Genomic DNA, 23106 nt, shown 5'->3' on the forward strand with positions numbered 1-23106 from the left:
TTCAGACCTAGCCTCTAATTTTTCCATTTTCAGCTTCTTGACAAAAGCTGGACAACCCCAAATCTTAATATGATTAAGACTTGGTTTCCTACTATGCCATATCTCATAAGGCGTAGTTAGAACAGATTTGGATGACACTCTGTTTAGTACATATGCGGCTGTCTCGAGGGCATATCCCCAAAGGGATATAGGCAAATCAGTGTAACTCATCATAGATCGCACCATATCTAATAAAGTGCAATTTCTTCTTTCAGATACACCATTGTGTTCTGGAGTTCCAGGAGGTGTCCACTGTGATACAATACCATTATCCTTAAGATAGTCCAGGAATTCAGTACTAAGGTATTCACCTCCTCGATCAGATTGAAGAGCCTTAATACATTTTCCTGTTTGTTTCTCAACTTTAGCCCTGAATTCCTTGAACTTTTCAAAAGATTCGGATTTTTACTTCATTAAGTACAAATAACCATACCGTGACTGATCATCGGTGAATGTAATGAAGTAAGAATAACCACCTCTAGCATTTTCATTTATTGGTCCACATATATCTGTATGTATCAATCCCAGTATGTCGGCAGCTCGCGCATTATGTCCCACAAATGGCGCTTTGGTCATTTTTTCTAGAAGACATGCCTCACAAGCCGAGTATGGCTCAAACATTGATGGATCAATCTACCCATCATTACTCAACTTGTTGATTCTATCTTCTCCAATATGACCTAATCGAAGATGCCAAACATACTTTGGGTTTGGACTATCTCTAGGGCGTTTATTAGTTATGACATTTATATCATTATTGTATTGCTTATTGGCATTGGTAATTGCATTACCGGACATTGTAATGGTATAAAGATTATTGGTTAATAAGCCAGAACCAACACATCTCCTATTATGATAAATAGAACATACATCATCAGCAAAAGAAAATTCATAATTCTTTTTACTCAAACGAGGTATAGAGATGATGTTCCTAATAGCATTCTCATAATGCAAGCAATTTTTCAATACCAATACATGTCCAGAAGGCAAACATAAATGAAAAGTCCCTACAACTAACGCAGCAACTCTTGCTCCATTTGCAAATGTTAGGACAATTTTATTTCGCCCCAGCATCCTGCTTATTTTCAGATTCTGCAAAGATATACAAATATGTGAGGTTGCAGCAGAATCTAGAACCCATAAGTTGGATTCAGTACTAACCATAAGATTAGTTTCAATAAGCATAGACATCATACCTTCGCAAGGTTGGTCCTTAGGCTTGACCTTCAAGCTCGCGAGGTACTTCCTGCAGTTCCTCCTCCAGTGCCCTTTGACACCACAGTAGTGACAATTCCCTTTTTCAATCTTGGGCTTTGATTGCACAGCATGTTTCATAGGCCTCTTCCATTTCTTTTTCTTCAAAACAATCTTACTCTTTGAAGAAGATGCCTTAGCCATAGCCACCACATTGGGCCTCGTGTTGTGCATTTGCTTCTCATAAACTACCAACATGCTATGTAACTCAGCAAGAGTTTTCTCCATCTTATGCATTTGGAAGTTTTGGACAAAGCCAAAGAAGGAATCGGGCAAAGATTGGAGGATCAAATCCACAGCTAACTCGTTATCCATAACAAGATTAAGCCTAGCCAAGTCTTCAATGTGCCAGATCATTTTCAAAGTATGGTCATTAACTGATGATCCTTCAGCCATTCTCATACGATATAATGCTTTAGATATCTCATATCTAGAGGTTCGACCATTCTCATCAAAATATTCTTTTAAATACAAGATGATCGACCTAGCATCTTCCATAGTTTCATACTTCTTCTGCAATTCATTGTTCATTGAAGCAAGCATGTATGACCTAACTTTAAGTCATCATCACGCCACTTATCATAAGTGATGCGCTCCTCTTGGGTCCCACCTTCAGAAAAGGAGTCTGGCATCTTTTGATCAAGCACATACCCGATTTTCTCCGAATTGAGAACAATTCTCAAATTCCTCACCCAGTCAGTGAAATTGGGTCCCGTCAAACAATTCTTGTCAAGTATAGAAGCGAGTGGGTTTGTGGTCACCATTTTCAGAGTAATAATATATCTGTACAGAAAATAAATTGTTAGCCGTTGTCTTTCAAAATAACCATTTCATCTTGACCTTTAAATGAAATAGTGCCTCCCACTAAATTTTTCGAATCCCATACTCCTTAAATTGGGAAAACGGTAATCTTTGTTGGGTAAAGATTACTAGTGGGGATTGGAGTCCCACTAGCCCATAACCCGCCTCACCTGACAGTTATTGGTGTTCTATGAACTTAGTGAGTGAACCAACTTGTTCAACGTATCATATGCGAGTCCCAATCATAACTTCGACCTCTAGACCATGAAAGTCTCACATGACAGTTATTGACATCATGATCATAGTTAAGTCTAGCCCATCATCTCATGCAAGTATTGAAAACACAAACAATCCCCTCACCTGACAGTTATTGAAAATCGTTCGGCTCCAACCCCACAACATCATATGCATAATGGAGTGATCCAATATTATAAATGGAAATTGACCCCTATGTATCCATATCCGGTCAATCAACCACTATAATGTTGGACCAAACCATGACGATGGAAGGCCACGAGTCCAAAACCCATTTCGACTTAATATAATTAATAAGGAGGTGTGGGTCGTTATTAATGGTCTCACTTTGCACATTAACCGATTTAACATGCATAACAACTGAATAAATAAATAGATATCAAATGCATAAAAATCTATCATAAGTGGTGATCATGGAATTATGGCTCAATGGGTTTCGAGCCAATGAGCCCCATTTAGCCATTTTAATGTTTTAATAATAGAGACCCGCTCTTCACTTCTTCTTGGATCCTTGAACTCTTCACGGACCGGGCCCATAGAGCTCTCCGGCTTAATGGCTCCTCCTCGTGTAATGTTTACATCAACAATTGATAATACTAAACTATACTAAAAGAAAATACATTACATGAAAATAAAAAGAAGGACACAGCCTCCATTTAACAATTACAACCCCAAAAATACCTATGAATATCATACATTCATCCATATATCAATCATATTGATTAAGGGTTTTTCCATGATCACCTCTCTTCCTCGCGAGTCATAAATTCTAAATTTAGAGCTTTGGAAGGCACATATAAAATTATGCACCGAATCAAATTCATGGCCGAGCAACGTAAGCCGCGTCAAGAAATCAAAGCCGGTGAAACAAATTTCACGTGCGTGATTCCAAGTGACGGTAGCATTGTTGCCTCTAGATTCATAGTTGTGAATCATTTTGCAGAAGACAAATGCAAAAAGAAAACAAGCTACGGATTTTTTATTCAAAATTGATTTAGTTCCGATTTTTTTGCTCAGTTGATCAAATTTATCATATAAATTAATCAACTTCTATAGGCCACTTAAGAGCGAGCAATTCTCTCAACAAACGTAAATTGGCCATTGGATCGCAAAAATATATATGAACCAAAATCAATTAAACGCACGAGAACACCTAAGGATTGGCTCTAATACCATTGTTGGTTTTCTACGGAACATGCATAGTTAACTTAAATATAAACGCAGTGGAAAGATATAACCATACATGTATCTCCAAAGGCGTTGTTCGTGCGTTTCAATAAAAAATCGAAAAATCATAGGGGGTTAAACGGATTACCTTTCGTAGCGTGCCCAAAACGATTTCAGTTCGGATGTTCTTCAGTTCGAGCCCCACAAGCGTCGGATCTCTAGTTCAGACACACCACCAATTGCACGACGAACGGAAGGAAGAACTTGCGGGTAATCACTAATATAATTGTGCTAGCAATCTTGTGGCGACAATTTTCCGTACTTTCAATATTTCAGTCACAGCGTCGGAAGAGAGAAAACGTATTTTCTTAACTCTCACGAACACATGATAATTGCATACGCACATTTTCATCATACTGCAACTGTTGCTGATCGCGCTTTTAATATGGCGATCAGCAACGGTTGCTGATCGTGCATGTGCACACGATCAGCAACCGTTGCTGATCGTGCATGTATGCACATGTGCACATGATCAGCAACGGTTGCTGATCATGTGTGACATGCACACGATCAGCAACCATTTGTTGACCGTGTGCCCCTTTTTATTTAAATAAAATTAAAATGCACACGGACAGCAACTATTGCTGTCCGTGTGCACTTTTAAATTTATATATATATAAATATAAATATATATACAAACATAGAAGTGCATGATCAACATATGTGTATTTTTGTGAGCATCATATGCACACACGCCCACGACAAAAATTGAATTAAATTAAATCCCATTTAATTTAATTTTAGTCCGACTCAATTCGATTGCAAACATATTTGAAATATCGCCTCTTCCGTACAACGTCATCCTAAATTGGTTGTGGTGTGTGACATCCCTAGGTTCATCACTGAGCTGGTAGTAAGACTTGTACTAACACATTAGTACTCCCAAGAGAATTGATTGTCCCTGTCACGCCCCGAACCCCAACGAGCCCGCGACACCCCACGTCGGTCGTATGGAACGCGACGTCCCAGAATTCGTCGCCGACCTCACAATACACTAGAGATAATGCGCCAGCGGAAGCGTTTAAAACACCCAGACAAAATTTAAAGAGAGGGGTACCGGGAGATCAATATATACATAATCCACAACTTACATTGTCCATTGATTACAAGCATACCAATTACTCGGGTTAGCAACCATCAAAAGACAACTTTCCAAAAATGCTTCCAATCCCTACTCCGCTTTAACTAACCCCTACGAGACCTAGGGGAAGTCCAACTAGGGTCAGAACTTTAGAGTCAAGGTCCGTCTCCTCAGCATCTGCCCACTACTCTAATGGCTCAGAATCTGTCTCTATCTCAATCGGTTCATCCTCAGACTCTGATTCTGCCGAGATTTCTATCGCGGGTTCCTCCTTGGGCTCCTCTTCTGGCTCCATCTCTTCGGGATCTTCTTTGGGATCTTCCTCCGGGTCTTCTTCGGGGTCTTCTTCCGACTCCAGCTCCATGGGTCTTCCTCCAGGTCCGACTCTATCGGTGCTTCCTCTTGATGAGGCTCCTCGGGTATTGGTTCGAAGGCTACCTCCATCTGATCTGACTCCAAGGGTGCACATTGGTGCCCAGACTCCGCAAGACCGGTGCCTGTACTGGTCAACTCGCCCTCGGGGGGAGGTATAGCCGACGGGTCCTAATCACCTACTCCATCGAATGGGACATCGAAACCTCGCACTGGCCCGAACTCGTCTAGCCCATCTCGGAAGCACCATGTTATATGGGTATGGGGTTGCCACAACTGTTCACCCACATCTACCTAAACTATACTAGTATGCTTAATCCAAGTAAGGTTCTCATCTGTAGGGTACTCCAAAACTGTATGATCCGTGTGCATCGGGATCCCAAAATGTTGTTGAGGAGGGATATTCATTATCTCGGCCGGGGGTCTGAAATGGTTTGGTTTAACAACCATGAGACACTTCTCAATAAGCAAAACCCTAAACCCCACCTAGGCTAACACGTACTTCCAGATAAGTTTTAACACGCAAACAACCAACACTCAACATGCTATCACATTCACAAACACAGATGCCTTATCTTCTTGGCATAAGCAGAACCCTGCACGTTATTCTAATCACAATAACAAACAATCATCACAAGTCACACACTATCTCATGACATGGCTAAATTATGCACATGCATCAACACTAATCCGAACACGAATCAGTCTCACATTCTCCACCTCATAATCGTCCAACCTTCGAACACATATGTCCAACTTAGTTGCAACCCGCGTAAACACGCCTCAGGTCCAACTTTCTTTCTCAGCCAGCGTAAACACACATCAGGCTCAACATTCTCACTTGACCCGCGTAATGCGTTTCAGGTCATTCACACTTTCTTAGCCCGCGTAAACACGCCTCAGGCTCTCTAGACTTTCTTAGCCCGCGTAAACACGCCTCAGGCTCAAAATTCTCACTTGACCCGCGTAACACGCCTCAGGTCATTCACATTTTCTTAGCACGCGTAAACACGCCTTAGGCTCAACATTCTCACTTGACCCGTGTAACACGCCTCAGGTCATTCACACTTTCTTAGCCCGCGTAAACACGCCTCAGGCTCGTCCCGCGTAACATGCCTCAGGACTTATCCAATTCCCCGCGTAAACACGCCTCAGGGATTATACGATCCTACTTGTACCATCTTTCGATTCTATCTCTTTTCCCCGCGTAAATACGCCTCAGGGATTAATACTCTCATATACCACATCCCACTCAGCCCATCAATCACACATACTATCATGCTCAAGTTCTCAATTCCACTCACCAAAAATAGCAAGCAAATCAGCCACATCACTCTTGTCAAGCAAACACATCATAAGTCACAATTCAAGCCAAAATTTCAATGGCAAAGGCCCACGAATTTCCCACTCTCAAACTAACAATGCTCAGCCCCTAAATTGATCTCTAGATCATCATAAACTAACCCACATATCAGCCATAATACCATTTCTAAGTACATCCACAAAATGCTACATTTAAGCTACGAATTTCACCAAATAAATCCACTATCCTAAGCATTCAATCCAACCATGCTCAGCCCCTAATGTGAGCTCTAAAACCTCACAAATTCGTCCAACCATCAGCCCCAAATCAGTCCACATGCTCAGCTCACCATTCAGCTCAAAATAGCTCCGAATTTACCTCTAATTAACCCCTAAACAAGTCTACAAGTATCCATAAGCCTAATTAAGGTTTAAAGGATCACTTACCTCACTAAAAGCCAAGATTAAGCAAGAACAATGGGCAGCAAGGGGGGCAGACAGCAGCAGCAACGAATGGCCGCTCCGGCGGGGCTGATTGCACGGCGCGTGCAAGGGAGAAGGAAGGTTCGGCCAAGGAGAGAGAAAGATGGGGCTGGTGGTGGCTTTGGCGTGAGGGAGAAAGAGAAAAGAAAGAAAGAAAGAAAAAGGGGTGACACCAATAATTGGTGCTAACTACCCCAAGCAAAAAGACCATCCTACCCTCTCCTCTAGAACAAGATCCAAGGGCTACAAATCAAGCTCATCCACAATCAATGGTCAAGATCACTTCCATCCTCAAAATATCCAAGGGTGAAAAAAGGAAAAGAGCCAAGAGGATAAGGGGCATTTTAGTCCATGAAATTCGGCCATAATGGGGGTTGTACAAAGACCATTAAGCCCTTCCCACATAACCAATAGCCTTCACACAATTCCAAGGGCAAAACGGTAATTTTCTACTCCCGATCCAATTTCCAAATTTTCTGGCAAATTTGATCTATTCCCAGGTTGGCCAAGCAAATTGTGACGTCGTCCAATTAGTTAGTTGTGAACCTTCGAGAAATTCAATACCCAAGATCGGATTCCAAGAAATAGCTAAAATCGAACTAATGCGACTTGAGTGCATCTCAGACTAACAGGCAGCTTTTGGGAGTTACGCATGTAAATTCACTCGAACCATGGCGACCTCGGTTGTCATGTAATTGCGAGGATCAATCACTAGTTTTCAAGAACACGATCGTTCGGAATAGGTTTTAGGATCGTTCGCAAATTCACACCATGGCAAGGCAGAATCACCCGCGATCTATTTTTGTGTTACCGACGAATCGATATATAACCATCCTAAGATCGGCCTGTATTGGCCCAAAATATCCCCTCGACAATCCTTATGGTCAATAGTCGGTTCATGGTCAAGTTCTTTGATCACGCGAACTTAAATCCCTAATTAGCCTTCCCCTAATAGTCAGTAACCCGAGAGTGATCAATTCCGGGTGAGATTTAACTACAAGCGCATTAATGAAATCATTCATTTCATGAATCCCAAATGCGTCGAAATTTGAAATGTCACAGTCTTGATCAGTCTCTAGGTCCTACAAGCCATGATTGACATCTAGCAATATGTCATAGCTACCTAGACAGTGTGAATGCTTTAAGAACATAATGAACCTGTTAGCTTTGGATACAGTGTAATTCAATCCCTCTGCCTTACTATGTCCCGATCGAACAAAGACCATGGAATATTTGTCAAGTCACCAATTCGATCATATGCATAAACCTAATTGACATGCATGTTATATGAGACATGAACAGTTCTTTCTCGGTTACAACCCCGATCGAGGATTTTCATGCAGTGTCAAGATTAGATTGCATAGGACATCATTATTGTACCTTGCGTATAACAAGGAGACAGATTCCATGTTGCGCACACGTGTAACTTCGTATGTGAACGAACTATGGCCATCAAGTACAGAGACGGATCAATGAACCTGCAATATGCGCACCTGCGAACCATAGCCATCCAATACACAAGTCAACACTGTGCCTCAGGTCTAAGGATTATTTACACAAGACCAGAGCATGAACGATTAGGCATTGACCACGCTAAAAGCTTCCATGTTGCTAATCGTTATATACGTGTCACGTTCAGTGAACTTGTCTGGTACAAGCACCTGTGTTCTAACTCGGGCATCACAATACCCAATGGCTCGTGACTTGTCATTCCCTTAAGTATCTAATACTTAATGGTGAAGCTAAGAACACACCGGTCTCAACAGGATCATCGATATCCACTCAATGATTCATCGATAAGGAACAATTTAAAGATTCAGTCTAACTGTGAACCTGCTACACATATTCTCAACGTCTCAAGAATAGGTCCAGTCACAATTGATCTTATGGAATCATTCATATATTTAAATAATTGGACAAATGAATGAATACGTCATTGCCATTAAATAAATAATGAAATTGAAAATATAACTTAAATCCCTAACATGTAACTATTACATGGTGACTTTAGGGCATACATCTAACACCAATGAGCAGTTCCCGATTCTAATTTTTCGAAACTGATTCTTAATAGATGGTTCCCAGTTTTAATGTGGGAACTGCCTACCTTGAAACCGATCACTCCTAGCCATGGCCATGAGTTTCAAGCTCGAGCTTGAGCGGCCATAGCCGCGATACAGCTTCTTCATAGGCTTGTTCTCCTTTCTCTCACACAATTTATTAAATGTCTTCAATTTTTTTTAGTTTTGATATTTTCTGACATAATAATTTCTGTAGAATCATAACAACACACGTGTACTCCGACGTCCATGATGTCATAAAAATATATGACTAGCAAGACGAAAAGATTAATGGAAAGACTAATGTAGAACCTTTATAGGAATGCTTTTGAACTAATAAAAAAGGAGGGATGATTCTAAATTTCAATTAAAAGCAAGAGGACCACATGTGACATTATATCTAATATTTTCATACCAAAACTCTCTCCCTCTCATGCACACGTTTCCAAATTATCCTTCGTAAATGTTTCAAAATCTACTTAGTACACACACCAATTAGCGCGCGCGCAAATTTTCCAAATTCTCCATTGATTATGTGTTGAAATCTACTTGTGAGCTCTCACAGGCGAACATTCTCATACACACACCCACACACGCATTTTCCAGATTCTCCTCTGTAACCGTTTTTAAATCTACCCGTGTGCTCTCTTTGGCGACAATTCTCCTGAAGCTCGCTCCGCTTGGCCATAGTAATCTGTAACATTTGACACTGATGCAACAATTGCAATAATTTCAGCGACTCGGGATAATAAAATGTACTATGATGCAACATGGTCGGAAAAATTATTCAAAAAGTCCTAAATCTATTGCACTTTGGTCAATTCAGTTCTAAACATTTTAATTTTGCCAATTGAGTCCTAAATATTTTTACGTTTTGCCAATTGAATCCATTTGATAAATTTTGATAGGAAATCGCTAACGTGGACGCTGGCTGTTCGACGTGGCACGATTGGCACAATTAGCGCTGATGTGTACAATTTATATATATTTAAAAAAATTATGATTTTTTTATATTTTTTCTTTTTTGTTTTTTTCTTCCAAGCCTGGCGAGGGCCGGCCGACCCTAGCCAGCCACTGGGCGAGGGCCACGAGACCCTCGCCTACGGCCAACGAGGGCTATGCGGCTCTTACCTAATGGCCGACGAGGGATGTGGGCCCTCACCTGATTTGGTAGAAAGCAAAAACAGAAAAGAAAGAAAGTAAAACAAAAATAAAAGCTAAGAAAATAAAATTATAAAGAAAGAAAAGAAAAAAATTATAAAAAATTCATTTTTTTTAAAATTGTCTATGTTTGTGCTGACCATTTTACGTGGCACTATCGACGTCCATATCAGCAATTTTCGATTAAAATTGACCGGATAAACTCAATTGGCAAAACGTGAAAATGTTTAGGACTCGATTGATAAAATTGAAAGGTTTAAAACTAAATCGGTCAAAGTGCAATAGATTTAGGACTTTTTAAACAATTTTTCCCAACATGGTCACCTTTCTCAATTCGTTTCTGATGCGATAATTGCAATAATTTCAGCCAGGATAAGAGAATGTTCTAAATAATTGCAATAATATCAGCGCCTTGGGGTAGGGGGAATGTACTGAAATGCAACATGGTTGCCTTTCTCGATTCGTTTCATAGTTGCGTAATTATGATCTGATATGAAAGACTAACATGCTGCAACAAGCTGCACATAGTGGAAGACGAGTTGATTCTTTCTTGTGGCAAAAGTCTGGAGCTTAAGGAAAAAGCGTTGGAGCTGATGAAAAGGCGCCAAAGTTTGGCAAAAGCACACCCCCAAAAGAAAACCATGGATTGTTTAGCTTTTCTAACCAAAATTTGCTTAATTTCTGAAATATAAGGTTTCCGGAGGACCCTGCTTCTGCTACCTATGTTAAAAAATCTAGTTGAATGGAATAACAGTTTTAACATCGACTCATCAGCCGGATGCTCCAGCTCTTTCAAACGTACGAAAACTGATTTTCACGGCCAACGGGAGCCGTGAAGAAAGGGCAGGAACACATCATTTTCAATAAAGAAAGCAAACACACTGGACAATCAACCCAGGGAAAACAGCTTGGCCTTGCAGAAAATGCAGAAGGATCACAAAGATGAGTTTCTACACATTACAGAGGTAAGTGATTTGAACTTAACCAGTCTAATAGTGCATCTCATATTGCATGTTGAAAGATCTTGAAAACTATTTTGCTTCTAGAGCTTAAGCCTTAATCAGTTTGATTACTCGTAAGAGTCACGGTCATTAGAAGCCAAGCAAATGAAGCATAATTGCATTCTGGGCATGCATGCGGTTCTCAGCTTGTGGGAAGACGATAGAGTTTGGAGCTTCAATTACGCCGTCAGTCACTTCAACCCCTCTTTCAGCCGGTAAACAATGCATAAAATAAGCTTTAGGGCCGGCCAACTTCATTAAGGCCTCATCCACCTGCAGGTATTTGCCCACAGATGTTAACAAAATAAAAAGTTGAAATGCAACATAAAACACATGAAGCTCTCTCTCTCTCTCTCTCTCTCTCTCTCTCTCTCTCTCTCTATATATATATATATATAGAGGAAAAACCTCCCCCATAATGGAGTTTTTCATCTACACATTAATTCATGAGACTAAGTTCAGACAGTTTTAACTTCTCTATCAAAGCTACTTCAATTACCATGTGAGCCATAACTCTGAAAGAACCTATAGTACTAGCCCCACTTCCAAAAGGAGTGGAAAAGATTAATACTCATATATCTTAAAAAATGTAATGCCATCAGAGAGATCATGAACTAATATAGAGGAAATGAGGTGCACTCTGCTATTTCACTTACTAAGGCACCAAAAATTCCTCTAAAGTACTTTAATTGCTTAAGGGGCCCTTAAGAATGCAAAGCCTCCCTCTAACATGTGCCCACGAACATGGGTCTTCTTCAAAAATAATTACCTGAAATCCTTGAAACACTTGACGACGGTAAGCAGCCTCTTCCTTCTGTCCCATGCTAGCCCAAACATCAGAATAGACAACATCTGCACCTCTAACAGCTTCCTTTGGATCATTAGTTATTTCGATCTTGCTAACTCCGGCTTGTCTAGCCTTCTCCACAGTTTTTTCATCTGGTTCAAAGCCTTTAGGGCAGGCACATACAAAATGGAAAGGAATGACAGCTGCCAATAGCAGCCAAGAGTGCACAATGTTATTCCCATCTCCAACATAGACAACCTGAATTTTACATTCATTAAATTTGATATGCCAAAATACAAATTAATAACAAGTGAATAATACAACAAATCAAGCCACTTGAGCGAACCTTTGTGCCTTCCAGTTGACCAGTGTGTTCAATCATAGTAAGGGCATCAGCCATTATTTGGCAAGGATGATTATAGTCAGTAAGGCCATTAACAACAGGTACACTTGAATATTTTGCAAGATCGAGAATGTCCTGCATCAGAATAGATTATTTGATTCCATTAACACATTATACGCATGAAAAATTCTCAAGTATTTAACAAAACAAAAGAGATGGGTCCATTGAACATTATTACAATACTTAAAATCTCAGGCAATAGGATAATGCATGTCTGCCGACAAATAATATATGCAACTCACCGTCATACCTGATGAGCAAAGACGCGAGCCATGATAATGTCATTATAGCGAGACAAAACACGAGCAACATCACGAGTTTCCTCCCGCTTACCCATCTGAATGTCATCTGGTCCCAAGTATATAGCATGACCTCCCAGTAAGCTAAATCCAGTCTCAAATGAAACCCGTGTTCGCATTGATGGTTTTGCAAAGATCATGGCCATTGTCTTTCCCTTAAATGGTAGATATGTCCTCTCTCCAGATTTAAGCAGGGCTTTGACCTCAGATGCCCGGTTCAGTATTTTCATAATCGTTGCTCTGTCAAAGTCACTAATATGCAGGAAGTCCTTCAGCTCAGATTTTTCTGTGATCCATGGAACCAAAAGTAACTAAGTCCTTTAATGACCAAGCAGTTACCCTTTACCAGAAAAGTGCATTTATATTGACGATTGATATTCGTCATCAATTATTACCAGACTTATTACCAGACTAAAACAGGGAGATAAACAATTTTTAAATAACATGTAGTGTCAAGAAAAGTTAAAAAAAAAAATCCTTTCCAGTAAACTAGCCAAATGAACTTAACAATAGAACCACAAGATTTTCTAGACCTTTGAGGATTTCAAACAAGCAACGAGGTCAGATCAATTTCAATGCTAACACTGTCACACCCTCATTTATTGGTACACTGCAAAGACACCCCCTATATTATGGAAATGTCTGTGATACCCTCAAATTGTTTAAAAGATAAGCAACGGTTAGTCTCTTTTAAGTAAAACATGATGGGGATAAGGATATGGTTCAATATTTTGGCACTTCAAATGCCAAATATGATTAAATTAACTTGATCTGTAAGCAATCCACTTACAGCAACTAAATTGTCAACATGAGGAACTGGACAAGAATTTTCTAAAAATCTACGAAAATCACTTTACTTTTTTATAAAATTCAGGGCATGTCATTAAGCAAATGGAAATCACTAGTTTGTGAATATTGACAAAGATCCTTAATTTTTAAATTTGAAAGAACATCCCTTCCCAATTTCATAGACACTCCAACTAATTGTTTGAAAACTTAACTGCACCCGCCAGGCACTACCATATGATCAACATCATATGCACACCTCCTAAAGTTCGAATAAAATGCACAAACTTTTGAGGCGTCATGGAATATCTGTGCAGATTTCGAGAAGTGGAGGGACATTCGCAACTTCACTAATCTATAAGGGTGCCCAACAAATTCACAAAATCAAATACGATAAGAAAATTCACCAACATTGAGGCCATGCCAAAGCAAGCAATACTTGATTTATAATCTAAGGTCTAGGTTGCCGAGGACCATCCCAGGTACCTAAAATTTGCAATGGTATGTCAACGATGTGTCAACTCACTCATCCATACCATTAGATTCCATTTGCAACTAAAAACAGCCATGACTATGAGCAATATCAAACGCTTAGAAAACCCAATTCGAGTTCCGGATCAAACTAACAATCACAAAAGTTTGTCAGCACTCCCGTCCTTCACCCTCCAGCATGTCCTGCTTTCTACAATATCGAACTCAAGCGTCTGTAACGAGAAAGAAGAAACTGAAAACATACTCAATCAGACGGGAAGATCGTAACGAAAACAGAAGCGAGCGAAGCACTGCACCGCGTAAAAACGATCAATTCCCAGAAACGAAGTGAAAGAAGAGAGCGCTAGCCTCTGGCGTGGACGGGGGATGGCGTTGTCGGAAAGGTAGCGGACGAAGCCCGGCAGGAGAACCGGCGGCGGGGGGAGCGGGGACCCGCCGGGAACGCCAGGGAGGCGCCGGAGAGGCGGGCGCCGTCGCCGGAGAAGGCGGAGGAGGCGGAAGAGGAGAGGAGCGAGGAGGGGGATGATGGGCCGGAGACGCGGTGAGACGAGATCGCCGCCATTGCTGGGGAGTATTTGGCGGCTGCTTGCTGCAGTGGCTTCGAGCGGAAGTTCAGGTTCACCTTTGCGGTCTGCGAAATGCCGTGAGCGACAGAAGCACGTTCACCAAAAGGTCAAGAAACGGGTCGAAATGGTTTCGGTTCGGGTTTTTTTGGTAGTTGAATTCGGATCTTCAGGCCCGATCATTTCAGATTTTGGACTCGTATTGGGCCTCCAGCCCAGCCAAAAACTGCGGGCTCTTGAAAAGTTCAATCCTTGCATTTTAGGAATAAGTGCATCAAAAAACCTAAAACTTATCACCAAAGTGCAATCGAATCATAAAATTTTTAAATAGTATAATCAAGTCCTAAAACTTGTCACATAAGTGCAGTCAAGTATTAAAATTTTCAAAAAGTGCAATAAATGAAAGGACTTGATTTGACCAATTTGACAAGTTCTAGAATTAGATCGCACTTTTTGAAAGTTTAGAACTCAATTGCACTTTTGCGACAAGTTTAAGACTTAATAGTACTTTTTTGACAGTTTAGAACTCAATTGCACTTTCGTGACAAGTTTTAAGACTTCCAATGTACTTATCCGTACATTTTACTACTCAAATTACATATTATAACATCGGTTTTTAGGTTCCGTTTGTTTCGCGGAAGCTTGTATAGCTTGAATTAATTAGTCGGTTGAAAATGTTTTCACTATCGATGATAATTTATATTTAAGCAGTTTTATGAATGACGAAATTTTTTTTGTTTATTCATTTTTATAAGCAATTTAAGCGACAATTCTTAGTAAAATATTTTTCATAATATTTATTTCTCGTGCAATAAACGGAGCCTCGATGTCAATATTTTTTCTCATCAAAGTATGCAGTCCACATTATTTTTTAAGCTATGGCGAAAAGATTCTTGAACTAGAGGCCATTTTTCATCTGATATAAAAAGAGTTAATGTGTTGCAATTGACATTTTAGTTTATAAGTCTTACATATTTATATAAATAAAAAAGTACAGGGTTTAATCTCGAAAAAAATAAAAAGTGTAGGGTTTAATCGATAAGAGGCGAGTATTTTGGAGGATAAATTGCGAGCATTGGAAGTTTAGGGCTTAAGGAGTTTCGATGGAGATAGTGAAAGGATTTAAAGTTTAGGATTTAACTTGTAAGAGGGCGAGACTTCCAGCCGCAAAGTGAAATTTGTTATTTCTCATATATCATTGTGAGCAACGAATATAATTTTTTTCGATAAAAAATGAAAAAACTAATATGATGCAGCTACAACTTAGACACTCATAATCATTATGAATGCATGGGAAATTTATTGCGGGCTTTTGGTCCGTCATAAAAACAGTTAAAGTGTATTTGGAATAACTTTTGCCTTCAATTTTTTAATTTAAATTTTTTGACGAACACAAATTTGAATTTTTCTCAACCTAAATACTCGAAATTTTCACAATATGCAGTTATTAAACATGTAAATTCACGTATAATTTTTTCTTAGTTTTACAATTTGAATAATATTTTGACAAAAAAGTAGAGATTTGCCTTTTGCTTTAAAAAACACAAACAAACAATCCCTTAGTTTTAGTCAATTAGACATACATTCGGCGTTCTTACAGATGTGCCATCAAATGCTTCACACATCCATAGATTGACACTTGTTAACGTTAAAGCCACGTCGGACTGGAGATGAGTTACAGACTTGATTGCATGTTTTTTAAAACGTAAAGGACTCGATTGGCCAAAATCAAACATTCAGAATTCAAATTACCAAAGCGTGTAGGTAATAATGAAGGCGTTTGCCAGTTGCCATCTTTCAACGAGGTCACAAGTTAAATTGATAGTAGGCTTGCGAGCCGACTCTCTTATTCCTAAGGAAACTCTTCACGGTTAGACGACAATAAGACTGTTCTTGAAATATTGTACTAGTAGAGTCTTCTTTTATATTTCGCTCTAATGTAGGTAATGCTTCCTTTTTGTAATTGCTTTGTTTGCAATAAAAAGTTTAATTTCTAGCAAAAAAAAGACTATTCTTGAAATCATATCTTGAGAAAAAAAAAAAGACTCCAAGGTTTTTACTTCCGACCCACCAATGATGACTAGGTTGCCCTCGTCAAAGCCTTAATTATAAGAATCCCTTCGTGAACGAAATTTTAAGGAGAATGGTTATAATTTAATTCGGAATATTTTACAATTAATACTACTCATGTAACAACGCTAAAGGATGGTTGTTAGGATAGATTACCCCCTCCTTAAATGATACTTAGTGTGAGGGAAAAGTGTTGGAAAAGTCCTAAATCTATTATATTTGTGCCAATTTAGTTCTAAACCTTTTTTTTGTGCCACTTTAGTTTTAAACCTTTTGAGATAATGTCAATTTAGTTCTTCCGACTAATTTTGGCTGGATACTGTTTGAAGTGGACTTTGGACGGCTTACGTGGTATCGCTTACGCTGATGTAGATAATTTTTAATAATATTTTAATATATTTTTATTAATTTTTTAATATTTTTTTATTTTTCCTTTTTTTTCTTTCCTTTTTTCTTCCTCTAGCTGGTTGCCTAGATCCGGCGACAGGCCAGAGGCCACTAGCCACTGGCGAGGCTTACCCTTGCTAGATGGTCGCGAGGCAACCTTGCGCTGGGCTAGCAAGGGTCAAACCTCGTTAGCTATTGGAGAGGCTCGCCCTCACTAGTGACGGCAAAGGCGAGCCTCGTCAGCGGTTGGGTGAGGCACGACTCTTTCAATGAGGTCACAAGTTAAATCGATAGTAGGCTTGTGAGCCGACTCTCTTGTGTGTAAGGAAACTCTTCATGATTGGACGACAATGAGATTGTTCTTGAAATAATATCTTGAGGAAAAGAAAAAGGCTACGGGCCTTTTACTTCCGACGCACTAACGATGACTAGGTTGCCCTTGTCAAAGCCTTAATTATAAGGATCCCTTCAGGAACTGGATTTTAAGGACAATGGTTATAATTTAATCGGAATATTTTACAATCATTACTACTCATGTAACAACGCTAAATGATGAGTGTTAGGATCGATTGCCCCTCCACAAATGATACTTAGCGTGATATTAACAAGTGGGGTAACTCATCAATAAGAAGAGGGAATTATTGTAAACTTCAACATAAAAATTCAATTGGGAAGCCATTCACGCATTTTATAATCGATCAGTCACGGCATGCCAATCAAATTTTTCACCTGGAGACAAAATTATTATTATTATTATCAAAACCTAAAAGAGCAAGAAACCGAATAGAATCTCCTTTGTCGGATTTTCACTTCTTCTAAATTCTTCCGCAATCTCCGACCCTTTATTCTTTCCTTTGACCTTAATCCCAAGGACCCATTCCAAGCTTCTCCACCTCAAATGACTTCGGGTGAAGTGTAGACCACTCTCACCCACTCTCCATCGCACCTCCAAGACCAGCCGTTGGATGTGCAACGCATCAGCTGATGTAACCCCCACGTTCGATTCCACGTGTCGCGCATCCACCCGATTACATGCAACGCGTGAACACCTGATCGCTTGACCCACCGTCACGCTCTGATTCCGCCTGGATAAGCGCTTGTAGATTCTTCGTTACAATCAACTATTAGCGGAGACTCCGGCGGACTTGTCCGTCCTGCCCATCAAATTTCCTTGACGTCAACCTTTCGGCTTCACCGACAAAAAACAAAAAACCTTTCGGCTTCTTCTTTCCTTTTTACATATTTATTTAAACTTTATCCGGATCAAAATTATTATAATTACATGTAAATTGCCCCGTTCACCTGCATTAAATAATGTGACCCACAATAATAATTCCAAGGTAAAAAATCGATTCTAGCACGATATCTAAACCCTTTGGACTTGTACGACTCTGTCAATATCCTTTTTGTTAGCCTCGAGAAATTTCGGTATTAGCATGTACGCGACGGAGCGACGTGTGAAACTAGGAAATTCCCGATCCTCAAAGCAAACATCAAAGTCCATGTTTAATGCTTAGTACAAATCAATTAAATTGAATCTACCAAAGCAAAATAATGAAAGAGAAATGATTAAGTGACAGTTCTTAATCTACCATGAGATTAACTGGATAAAAAAAAACTAAATAATAAATTATTGTGGAGTTTACACCTTAAAAAAATTTGTGGCTCATAATTTATTGTTACTTTCGCAGTAGCCCGAAGACTGTTATACTAGCAAAATCCATAATTATAGTGAACGATTTCATTACATGTCTTATGCGTCACAATGCATAACATATGAATTAACAATCTAAATTGTGACAAAAAAAAAGAATTAACAATCTAATTAAGCGTGGCCGGATCTTAGGCTTGATCATGTGCGAGTTCTTTTCAAGATCAATCGTTTGAGAGAGGGAAGAGATTTTGTACCCCAGAAGAAGGAGAAGAAAGTGTCGGAATCACCCAAATCTAGAGCCTGCAAGCCACGTGATGTGTTCATGCGTTGTTGGGACAGGTGGACTCTGTTCCATTTTCTACGGTGGTAAACCTACCAACACCCTGTTTATCACCAAGACAGAAAGGCCAAAAAAGCAGAGCAATCAAAGGAAAGGAGACTTGTCCTCACCGTGAACTTGTGACTGTCGTATGCTTTTCACCACCTACTTGGCCCCCACAAATTTCGCCAGGCCCTTTCCCCGGTCACAAAATTATATTGTTAATTCAATCCATCGAGGTTAAAAAGACCTCAAAGCTCCACAGGACTTCCATTTTGAGAACATTTTTCTTTGTGGCTGTTTTCACAGGGCAAGGGAAAACATGAAGCATCTGAGGGTGTTGTTGTTCTTGGCTCTTGTTCTGGTTCAAGAACGAGGGTCGCATTTCGTTGTGAAGGCGGAAGATCAAGGTGGGTTCATGAAGACTGAGGGAGTGCACTTCATGTTAAACGGGAGCCCCTTTTATGCGAATGGGTTCAATGCCTACTGGTTGATGATCTTGGCGTCAGACCCATCTCAGAGAGCCAAGGTCACCTCTGCTTTCCAGGAAGCTTCGAGCCATGGCCTCTCCATTGCCAGGACTTGGGCGTTCAGTGATGGTGGGTACATGCCCCTTCAGTCCTCTCCTGGTTCCTACAATGAGCAGATGTTCCAGGTGAGCTTGGTTTCTTATTTTGCTTTTCCTGCTTTTTCTCAGTGGATTTTCTTAGGGATAATTTTTCATTTCTTAATGGTAAATTTTTTATTTTTCATTTTTGGGTGTGTGCAAAGGGATTGGATTTTGTGATATCAGAGGCTAAAAAGTTTGGGATCAAGCTGGTGCTGAGTCTGGTGGATAACTATGAGGCATTGGGAGGAAAGAAACGGTATGTGGAGTGGGCAAGAGGCCAGGGACAGTCCATAGCATCCGATGATGACTTCTTCACCAATCCTGTGGTGAAGGGTTATTACAAAAATCACATCAAGGTCGAATTTCTATCTCTTCTACCATCCCCATCTTTCAATCTGCATTGGATTAGCTCATCTGGTCATTGGATTGGATGTTCTATGGAAGAATCTTGACACTTCTGTTGTTGTCCTGTTTGCTGTTTTTTGGTGCAAAATCAGACCGTTCTTACAAGAAGGAACAGCGTAACTGGGATTGCTTATAAGGATGACCCGGCAATAATGGCTTGGGAGCTGATGAATGAAGTCAGATGCCCTTCAGATCCATCAGGAAGGACCATCCAGGTTCCCAAATGCTCCTTTTTAATCTCATGTCATGTCTTGGGCTATTTGCATATGGAAACGTATTTGGAAACCCCCATCATTTTATTGCACATTCTCAACTTATGCTGGCAGTTTCTCCAATCTTTTCATCAAATCTGGAGGTATTTCAAACTAAAAATGCACGATTGGAGCTGACTTAAATTACGTTTTGTTCTGTCTATAGGCATGGATCACGGAGATGGCTTCTTATGTGAAATCAATCGATGGGAACCATTTACTGGAGGCCGGCCTAGAAGGGTTCTATGCACAATCCGCTGCTCAAAAGCAGCAAAACAACCCCGATTTCCTCGTCGGAACTGACTTCATCGAAAATAATCAGATTCCTGGTATTGACTTTGCAACGGTTCACTCATATCCTGATCAATGGTAAGTATAAGTACTGTGCTGGCATTACAACGCTAAATAAAATGCCAAACCAAATACGACTACTATCTATCTTATTGCATGACGATAAATTACATGTTCGTTTCTATTTTCGACAAACAGGTTGTCTGACCTGAGTGAAGGAAACCAAATCTCCTTCCTCAGCAACTGGGTGAACACTCACATTCAGGATGCGCAGAACGTTCTCCGCAAGCCGCTCCTATTCGCGGAGTTCGGGATCTCATCGAAAGACTCGGGCTACAACCAGAATGAGAGGGACCATTTTTTCGACACAGTCTATTCGGCAATCTATTCCTCAGCTCGCGGAGGTGGGGCGGCAGCAGGCAGCATGTTCTGGCAGCTTTTGACCGTAGGGATGGACTCTTACCGAGACGGTTATGAGATCGTGTTGAGCGAGAGCCCGTCGACCGCGAGTGCAATTGCTCAGCAGTCCCAGAAGCTCAACAGGATAAGGAAGATGTACGCGAGGCTGAAGAATGTAGAGGAGTGGAAGAAGGCGAATGACAGAAGGAGGAGCGATGGCGGAAACACAGGAAACTGAAGAGTGGAATTCCAAGATCAAGTAAAGAATACACATGTAGGAAGGTCGATATAGGATCGGGATCGGGACATTTGCTGTTTTGCAAACTCTTTCTGCTCGTCCAAGATGGAAGCAGAGCAAAATCTAACTGCGAGCCTAATGTTTCGCGCTGTTGGGGGCTCATTACACCATCACCGGGATGTTACCTCACTTGCAATTCGAAGTTCGAAAGTTGAATGTTTGTATGAAAGTCATGAGTGGATTCAGTTTTTCCTTGAGATAGTAGTAACGCCGGCATGTGCTGTGCTCATCGATATTTCTTTCAAGTATGCGGCAACTTGAGTTAGAAAAGTTATATAACGCATACAAGTGTCATCCCGAAGATTTAATCATTTACTAGGTTGGAATCCATTGAAGTAACGCAGGCTTTGGTCGCACTTATTATGCTGCAAGGGCCGATGAACAGATGCAATTTAGTCGACAATTCTTCTCGGCTACGATCCGCCTTGCAGAGAAAGACATAATGTTCAATTAAAGAAAACATAAATTTTTTTTTATCATAAGCACTCTCCACAATATCTCACAATTATATAATATGTCTCAGGACTTCTTTCACACACATACTTAAACGGGGAGCACTTCGTGGCTATTATGGCCCTAACAAGGAGGTGGCTCTTCCTTTGAGATAATTTTAGAAATCCATCTCCCTGGTTAATTCTAGCGATTACCAATGATACTATGTGGACAATCTATTAGGTACACAATTCTACACTATTCCACTAAAATATCTCCTACCAAGAAAAATCCAGGTAAATAAAGAAATAAATTAGGAATTTTGGAGAGTAGAGGCGGTGCAACTAACTTCAATGCTCACCATCACCAACTACTCTTATCTCAGTGCAGATCTAGCGACCATGGTGAGTTGCTTTCAGAACTCTTCAAACTTTGCAATGCCAAGTCCTTTGATGAAAATATCAGCAACTCGATCAATTGTCTTTACGTACTTCATCTCTATCTCTGCTATCGATAGCACTTATTTCACGCAAGAAGTAATAATGTACTTCTACATTCTTAGTTCTTTCAGGAAATATTAGCTCTACGGGATAGTCAATTGGTTGGCGTAGATTCTTCATAAGTTGAGTTTGAATATTTAGGATTCTATTTCCTTTGCTTTGTTGACCATAGTTGAGGAGCTTGCTCTTCAAGTTTGTCCATCTGACTTGGCCGAAGCTCTTCCGTCGGCAAAAGTACACCACAAGTGCCATAACTTGTGTACGGCGATCACTTTGGTGCCATAACTTTTTTTCGGATTACTTTGGTGCCAAATCGGAGAAAAAGAGATCACTTTAGTGCCAATTTGGCCGGAAATCCGACGTGGCATTTTTTATTAATTTTTTATGCCGACGTGACTCGCCAGAGGCTGAGTCAGCGTGTACAGTCAGCATTTTTAATTTTAAATAAATTTTTTTAGCGTGTACAGTCAGCATTTTTAATTTTAAATATTTTTTTTCATTTTTTTTTCTTCTTTCCTTTTTCTTTTCTTTTCTTTTTTTTCTTTTCTTTTCTTTTCTCCCCTCGCCGGCCGGTTGCCGGTGGCCGGTCGGCCACCGGCGAAGCCTGGGAAGGGCTGGGCGAGGGCGGCCTTACCCATGGCCGGCGAGGAGCGGCTGACCCTCGCCGGCGACAGGCGAGGGCTGCCCTCGCCCGACGCCGGCGAGGGCGACCTTCGCCGACGTCGGGCGAAGGAAGCCCTCGCCGGGCGGGCGAGGGTTGCCCTCGCCGGATTTGGCGAGGGCGACCCTCGCCGGATTTGGCGAGGGCGACCCTCGCCGGCGTCGGGCGAGGGTCGCCCATGCCCGACTCAAGCGAGGGCGACCCTCGCCCGCCCGCGAGAGGCTTCCCTCGCCGACGCGGGCGAGGGTCGCCCTCGTCGGATTTGGCGAGGGCGACCCTCGCCCGCCCAGGCGAGGCTACCTCGCCCAACTCGGCGAGGGTCGCCCTCGCCAGATCCGGCGAGGGCGACCCTCACCGGCGTCGGGCGAGGCAGCCTCACCTGGGCCGGCGAGGGGTGGCCTTGCTCGGGCGGCGAGGGCCGGCCTCGCCTGTCGCCCGGCGAGGGCTGGCCGCCCCTCGCCGG

At 41.0% G+C, this 23106-nt stretch overlaps 2 protein-coding genes across 2 annotated transcripts; one reads left to right on the forward strand and one right to left on the reverse strand.

The window, feature by feature from the left end:
- Positions 1-10932: 10932 nt before the first annotated feature.
- LOC115679743 (ornithine transcarbamylase, chloroplastic) lies at positions 10933-14456 on the reverse strand. Its single transcript, XM_030603435.2, has 5 exons — positions 14152-14456; positions 12477-12811; positions 12170-12301; positions 11806-12081; positions 10933-11309 (listed from the first exon to the last, which is right to left on the reverse strand). Exons 1-5 carry the CDS (start codon positions 14363-14365, stop codon positions 11127-11129), a joined length of 1140 nt encoding a protein of 379 aa, XP_030459295.1. The 5' UTR covers positions 14366-14456; the 3' UTR covers positions 10933-11126.
- A 4518-nt stretch (positions 14457-18974) lies between these two features.
- LOC115679769 (mannan endo-1,4-beta-mannosidase 7-like) lies at positions 18975-21247 on the forward strand. The gene is made up of 5 exons (XM_030603471.2): positions 18975-19451; positions 19568-19762; positions 19904-20026; positions 20229-20431; positions 20552-21247. Exons 1-5 carry the CDS (start codon positions 19119-19121, stop codon positions 20988-20990), a joined length of 1293 nt encoding a protein of 430 aa, XP_030459331.1. The 5' UTR covers positions 18975-19118; the 3' UTR covers positions 20991-21247.
- The last annotated feature ends 1859 nt before the right edge of the window (positions 21248-23106 follow it).

The sequence above is a fragment of the Syzygium oleosum genome, unplaced genomic scaffold, assembly GCF_021117445.2.
Source record: "Syzygium oleosum isolate NSW1041296 unplaced genomic scaffold, Sole_v2.1 Sole_v2.45, whole genome shotgun sequence".
Classification (NCBI taxonomy): domain Eukaryota; kingdom Viridiplantae; phylum Streptophyta; class Magnoliopsida; order Myrtales; family Myrtaceae; genus Syzygium; species Syzygium oleosum.

Coding starts and splice junctions, on each gene's coding strand:
- LOC115679769 (XM_030603471.2), top strand. CDS start 19,119: ATGAAGCATCTGAGGGTGTTGTTGTTCTTGGCTCTTGTTCTGGTTCAA. Junction 19,763..19,903: donor ATTACAAAAATCACATCAAG/GTCGAATTTCTA, acceptor GTGCAAAATCAG/ACCGTTCTTACAAGAAGGAA. Junction 20,432..20,551: donor CACTCATATCCTGATCAATG/GTAAGTATAAGT, acceptor TTCGACAAACAG/GTTGTCTGACCTGAGTGAAG.
- LOC115679743 (XM_030603435.2), bottom strand. CDS start 14,365: ATGGCGGCGATCTCGTCTCACCGCGTCTCCGGCCCATCATCCCCCTCC. Junction 12,812..14,151: donor ATCCCCCGTCCACGCCAGAG/GCTAGCGCTCTC, acceptor CATGGATCACAG/AAAAATCTGAGCTGAAGGAC. Junction 12,302..12,476: donor CTCGCGTCTTTGCTCATCAG/GTATGACGGTGA, acceptor ATTCTGATGCAG/GACATTCTCGATCTTGCAAA.